General features: G+C 44.3%; 1 protein-coding gene across 6 annotated transcripts in view; it reads right to left on the bottom strand.

The window, feature by feature from the left end:
- Positions 1–1505: 1505 nt before the first annotated feature.
- Positions 1506–7261, bottom strand: part of TACC1 (transforming acidic coiled-coil containing protein 1) — a 90976-nt gene continuing 85220 nt past the window's right edge. For all 6 annotated transcript variants that reach the window (XM_039523323.1, XM_039523321.1, XM_039523324.1 and 3 more), the window contains one exon: positions 1506–6934. In XM_039523323.1, the coding sequence (XP_039379257.1) occupies positions 6866–6934 (69 nt within the window). In that variant the 3' untranslated portion in view covers positions 1506–6865. The remainder of the gene's footprint in view (positions 6935–7261) is intronic.

The following is a 7261-nucleotide window of genomic DNA, read 5'->3' as shown; positions in this document are numbered from 1 at the left end:
GCATCCAAGGGCACTGCCAGACCTGAATACAGGGAAGGGTTGACTGTAGGCTGTACTCTGGGTATCTCAAGGCATAACTTAGTTTTCAAGGATTTTTTATCCTGTGAAAGAATAAATCAGGAACAGTCAGTGACTTACTTAATGTACCATGGGTGGCTTTGGAGGGACCTTGGTTTTAGCAAAGCACCTGACCACAATATTCTTCCATCAATTTAGACGTAAGCTCCTTAGGGCAGAAACTTTGTCTTTGTGCCTGTCAGTAGAATGTCTAGTACAGGTAGCATTATACAAAAGATAAATGATAATGGTACGCCTGGCTTGGATGAGTACCTCGTCCCTGTCACCTCTAATCTCTAGAAAGCACAATGCAGATACTTCTCCTCTGAGTGAGTAGGTATTGGGTGAAAACAGGCTCATTCAGATGAGCGAGGTCTATCTCCAAACCACTTCTTATAATCACAATGAAAAACAATCCCACAGGCAGGAACTGAAAGCAAGGTTCCCTACCTTTATCGGGATTACCCCTGGATCAAGGGTTGGAATAACACACTCAGAGAGACGCAGAACTGTCTAGTGGTTCATGCAGGCAATTCTGAGACAGAATACCCACAAGCTAATCCTGTGCCACTGTGACCTTGGCCAAAGTCAAATAATGTCTCTGTGTCTCAATTTTCCCACCTGTTCAAAGAAAAGGGGGAACAGTGACACTGCTCTACTCTTGCCAAAGCATTCTGAGATCCTCACACAGAGAGGATCAAATACAGCATGGAAGCTGGAAATACAGCATGGAAGTACAATGTCCCACTCGTTTTTGCATATAGAATGCTTCTCAGCTGCTGGAAAACACTGATGTTGCGGTGGATTTTTAAAATGCTGATAACGCTGATTGACAGTGCTAAAAAAGGAACCCGCCTCCTCCCATTTGATGGAGCTCAGCCTGTACAGAGTTCTCCCTTCCCAAATCCTCCACCTCCATTTACTTTGAAACTCTCCCAGCCTGACGATTATCAGTGATGAATATTAACACTAAGCATTTACAATGTGCGATGCTTCCTTGCCCTTCACAACCCCACGGTCAGGCTGGGAAATATCTGCCTTTTTACAGATGGAGAAGCTAAAGAGGAGAGGTTAAGTGATTTACCTGAGGCCATCAAGAGAATTGGTGTCAGAGCTGGGATTAGAACTGAATCCTGTCTCCTGATCTATGACCACAACCCTCTATTCACCCTTCTGCAGCCAGCCCGCCCAAAGTCTGTCACCATGTAAACCCACAAAATACAGGGAACATCCCCTCAAATTAGTATGAAACTATAAAGCACGTGACCTCAGGGCCATAAAAGCCAGTCTCAGGATTTGATTCTGATCACACTTGCACTGGTGTAAATCAGGAGTAACTGCATTGAAATCAATGGAGTGACACCTAACCCTGTGTAAATGAGGTCAGAATCAGGTCCTCAATACACATACAATAAACCAAAACAGGAAAAACATCCAAGAATGGTAAATACAGTTTTTATTCAGGCAATGAAACATGGAAAAAATATATTAGTAATCATTATTATAATCTCATTTGTGTGAGTATAACTCTTACAAATATTTACCTGACATATAAAAGGGAAATTATTGTACATATAAAATTTATGCAGATGGCAGTTACATACACTGTACAAAGCAATCCTGATAGTAGTCAATGCAGAGTTCTTCTTCCTGCCTCTGGGAGGGAAGAGACTGCACGAGGGATGCAGTGGAAACAGATTTGCAGTCAGGATGGTCATTAATTGGCACTTTACTGCAGACAAGAGATCTATTGCAAATGTACACTTGTAGACGGCAACATTAATAATTTTACAGGCAGGCAACTTTGACAGTTAAAAGGGGTGGTGCAATTCTACTGGAAAAAAGAGAGAGATCATGCTTTGAACTTGGTGCATGGCCATTTGCAAGTTTCCGGGTATTAGCGATACATCTTGGCTTGTTCATTAGGGAAGGAGTTTTGTGTTCACAAGACACTTGTAAAAATTACTCAGCAAAGCTTGAGTATTGCCATTATCTCCCTGTACAGAGAACAGCAGCAACTTTCAGATCTTCCTGCAAATGCTACTGAATGGCAAAAGATGAAGCGGCATCTTTACAGACCTGAATAGAAGGGTCTACCGATGATGAGCCAGTGTATACCAAAGCTTTGCCTCTGGGTCTGCACACTATAAAGCAGCATACAAGATAAAACATTCTCACTGATTTAAAGTTCCATACATCTTCCATTATATATAACTATAACCATTATATATGTAACTATAACCATATTATAGTTAATAAATCATTCCTTAGGAATCTCATTTGCCCAAATTCTAACGGCATGCTGAGAGGCACAGAAATGGAACAACCAGATGATACAGACAGTGAAAGTGCAATCACTGGACTCTGGGGAACAGATACAAATGGGAAAATGCTCTCAAATCAGATTACTACTGAGGGGGAGAAAGGAGCTCTCTGCAGAACTGTCTTGCATTTCAGCTCTCTTACCTTTGGAGGAGAGGGAGGTTTGTTAAAGATTTACTTCGCAATTTGCAAGCTACAGTTCTGTATAGATGCTGAGACTCATGACTGTATTTTATGGAGCTGTGTTCTCTGGAGTTTATCAAAACCTCTCTGCCAGGACGCATCATCTAGAGCTACCGAAAAAACCTCACAGAGAGACAGCTACCTCAAAACATGCTAAGATTTGAAGAATCAGTCTCCCGGCGCCCTAATGCGCTGGATCTCCAGACTTTAGCCCTCAAGAAGCAAACCTTTCCTGCTTTTGTTTTAGTCCCTTATGGCCCCAGTGAGATAGCAAATGCAACTACGTTTGCTCAGAAATCTAATTTCGCTTCTCTTAACACAGGTGGGAGTGAACATGAGTGGCATAATATGGGGCCGTGTATCTGAGGGCAGAGATCACATCAAACAACTATTCATAACAAAGAAAGAATGGACCTAACGGACATATTTTACACTTTTTATGTGGATTTTTTTGGGGATGAGGAGACCCTGTGATGTGACTCAAACATAAAAGGGGTTTTTATTAAACACACTTTATTAAGAAAGCTCTTCTCAGTTCTGTGGCAAACTCTTGTTTATTCAGAGGCTTTTCTCATCGGGTAGTACAATAATGTTTTACAAAAACTCAGATTTGGTTCTGGAGCTGCCAGGCAGGTTTTCAATGCCATTTGGTTACTATCTAAACTCTGCTACAACATGGACACTGTTTGCAGAGAGCAGGTCAGCCCGGGATCCTGGCTGCTCTTTTACAATCTATGAACGGCTTTATTTAAACGCAACATTTTGAGCACATTGGGTGAAATTCACACCTGTGCAGAGGACTAGTGCCAAGACTAGGTACCACTCAAGTCTTATCAAAATCACATGCGACATGAGTGGTGCATGGACCTTGTGCTGGAATTTTGCCCATTGTTACTAGGGGGGAGTTAAATGGATCCCGATTAAATCAGAAACAACCTGAAATTTGCCCCCAACTCAAAACTAAGCCAAAATAACAAATAACATCTTCTGAGATCTGAAAAAAACTTGATAACTCTCCTCCCTCACACAACTTTTTTTCCTCTACTTTTTACCCATCCCTGCCGGGGCTGGAAGTGGAGAGGCCAAGCTCCTCCCACAGAATGGTTGCTCTCAACAAGGTTTCTAGCCCAAATCTGCAGACCCCAGAGGTTCAGAGCTGTATCTCAATGTTTGGCTTCTTTCCTTTGGGGGCTCACCTTTGATTCATCTATTTGCCATTGTCCACTTGCAGTAACATCTAGCTAACGCCTGCCAAGAAAGAGTCATTATTATTCAAGAATCACAACACGATTTAGGTACGTTCTGGAAACAAGTGAGTGAAAGAGAATGGTCCTACTTCAGTCTGGCCATACTCAAACTATGGTATAACCCAGGGGCAAGCAATTATTTTTTGTCAAGGTCCAAAATTTCTTGGTTAAGGTATAGTCAAGGTCTAGACTTCAGAGAAAATAATTTAAAAAATAACAATAATGACGATAATAAATAAATTAAAAGATTCTGGCATCCGTTCTAAAGCATCTGGCCATCTGGATTTGGCTACCTCTGGTGTAACCAGATCACTGACGTTGACAGGAAGAGCAGCCTCGTGGCTGCATGCTCTCCTTTGTGTGTGGTTGGCTCACTTACTGCCTGGACAGAGGTGACCCGTCCCCCTCTGTAGATCATCTGATACAAGCTTTCCTACCAACATGCTTGAGGGCTGTGTAACTACTGCACCCGGGGGAACAGCACAGGAATGGGGGGGTTCCTTTCCTGCCACCACAATAGTCACAAAAACGCTGGGGGTCCATATCCCATCAAGGGAACTACCCTGGGCTAATTTTGGAGGGACCTTCTCCAGTGCACAGCAGGATACTACTTTCAAAGGAGGCATGCTAAACTAGTCCAATTAGCTAGTCATGCGCTAGGGGCAGGGTGGCATCATCTTAGTCTTGTTCAATGTATAATCATCATCTCCCTACAGAATACATTTCATAAAGTATATTTTAGAACTATGGCTCCAACAGAAACAGACGTGCTCTGCATGGTCCATGTTAGGAACCAGAAAATAGAAGAGTTTGATTTTGGTATGAAACAATAGCAGCCAAAAGTCTTGCTAAACTTTTACATCTGCCACCAGCTAGGGCTCAGTTCCAAAACAGCAAATCCTTCCCTGGTTTGATACTTCACCACTATCCACTCAGGACTTTAAAATAGGATCCACTGCCACCCCTCTGTTGCCTAGCACAGCCTATGTTTTGTTCTGGAGTTACATTCTCTGTCTGAAGGGCAGGACTGCTTTGCACAAAACCTCAGACAAATGGTTCCCAAGCATAATTCCCTGACCAAGAGAAATTAGCATGGACAGAACAGTTCATACAGCTTATGAGCATCACTGCTGTCAGGCTAGGGGTACTGCACCCTAGTGAATGCCATATGGATGAGACCAGCTGCAACTCTGCAGGGTGGGAAAGCATTGCCAATGCGCAAACTGGTAAAAGTCATTGCTAACGTTGGCTCATGCAACAGCATTCCAAGTATGGTACAAAAACAAGCTACATACATTTAAATATACGTCACCCTGCAGAACTTCTGGGTCTCTACTGCAGTATGAAAGGTGCTTCAGCAATTCTGCATGAATTTGGCTTGGTCCAAACAAAGGGAAAATGCACACTACAGTTCCACTGAGTGGTTTGCTTTCATAGCTAGTATGATTTGGTTTCCTGCCCATTTGGACCTGTGAGTTTATTTAATGGCTGTTTGCAACTGACTTTGCTTGTACTAGTTTCTGGTTCTTTTAGTATTCGTAAAACTGCAAAGGCATTTCTGAGAGCAAGACACAGTCCAGAGCATTTTGCATCATTTTAAATGGCATTCAGTATGGACTTGGAGAAAAGGATTTTAGGACATTCACCAGATGCATAAATTAGGGCCTGCTCCCTTTTTTCTGCAGTCCCCAAAGGGAGAGGTCACTCCTCTAATCTCACAGCAGCATTTTGAACCAATACCAAAGAGCTCTGCTTTGCATATTTTGAATTACTATGAAAATACTACTAATCAATGCCAGGAAATGATGGTGCTGGAGGGCAGCACTGGGGAAGTGGTACCACCCCAACAGGATATGTACAAAGTAGGTTACCAAATATGCACGCACATCTGTCTGGATGGAAGCTCCAGCTGTGCAGCTGTGAGGAAGGACCCACCAAGGCTGATGAGAGAGAACAGAGAGCCCTAGTGCAAGGACAATAAAGTGCACTGACCAAGGATACCTCTGCACTGCAATCTGAGCTGTGACTGCAGCTCAGGCTAACACACCTGCGCAAGCCTGGCTAAAGGCAGCAATGTAGATGCGCAGGACAAACACGCCAGGGACCCTGGGTACCTACGTGCATTGCTGAAGCCCATGCTGCTGCCTCTACATTGCTATTTTACCCATGCTAGCACAGGTATGGCTACCTGAGCTGCAATCACAACTCAGAGTGCAGTGTAGACATATCCAGAGAGACACTTGGGCTTCCCTCCCTAGCTGCTGGCAGGACATGGGATCAGGACTTGCTAGGACATGTTACATGAATATACACTCGGATCAGCATATCAGAAATGAATCAAACCACTTTCAGGCAAACCACTTCAGGTGTAGGATTAACCAGCTAATCAAAACCACATGCTGTGGAGTGTGTGTGTGTGTGAGAGAGAGAGAGAGAGATTTCCTGTCAGATACCCCTGATTTTAACATCATTACCTCCCTATCCCAGACACTTCTACTTAGACCCCACAGTGCCTTCCTTTCTCAAGGTGCCAGTATTGCCCGGTCAGCTCTTGGCATCTGGGTGTGGGCTCAGCATCACCGCTGGGACCTCCCCGTTGTTTTTATGAGAAAAATGCCAGCTGGTTAGGTGCTCGATAGAATGTACCCAATAAAAATCCCAGCTCTCATATAGGTACAACTGAAACCAGCTCCCTAGCTGCCAGGAAGGGACCCCAGAAAATGTCCACAGGCCTAATTGAGGTGCTGTCTGTAGGGGTGGGCATGTGGCTGCTGATGACACCATAGGAAATGCACATGTCCTGCTGGATTAGGGAGAAACTGAGCTGAGCCCTAAAAACCTGGGGCTGCAAACCCTCTGAAACAATCAGACTAGAACCCTTTGGGACACCAGCTTTGACTCTGGGGTGATGGGATCCTGCAGTCAAGTGGGGCAGGCAGCTGTGCATATGTGCTTTTCTCTGCTCAGGGGAGATTATTCCTAGAGAATAAGGCAAGGTGCGCAACGTTACAAAAAAAGCAGCCAAGTGCAGAGTGTTGGACGAAGGGCGGCGAGGCTCAGTCAGTCTTTCCCATCTTTGCAATCAACTCGTCACAGATCTTGGTCAACTCTTCAATTTCTTGGTTCTGAAAGACAAATGGTCACATGGAGATGAAGAACTGAAGTTCCCCGACGGCCACAGATAACCAGTGAGTGATCAATTCCAGACCCTTTCCCCACCGGTAATACAAATAAATCATCATCATCATCATAAAAGGGAAGGCATGGCCCCTTGGGGGTAGGGGGGCAGAGCCAATCTGCTTCTACTGCTGACCCTCTGCAGGGACTGGGGCTCTATCACATGGCGTGCGGGGGCCAATGAGATTGCTCTGCAGTTGGCACTGTAGTTCAGGGCATTCGTTTCTGCAAACAGCATTATGGCTACTAATCCCTTTGTAATGCCATCCATTGCA

Source organism: Mauremys reevesii, linkage group 2, assembly GCF_016161935.1.
Source record: "Mauremys reevesii isolate NIE-2019 linkage group 2, ASM1616193v1, whole genome shotgun sequence".
Lineage (NCBI taxonomy): Eukaryota > Metazoa > Chordata > Testudines > Geoemydidae > Mauremys > Mauremys reevesii.
The sequence above is the reverse complement of the archived record's forward strand: the minus strand, read 5'-3'. Positions and strand labels throughout refer to the sequence as shown.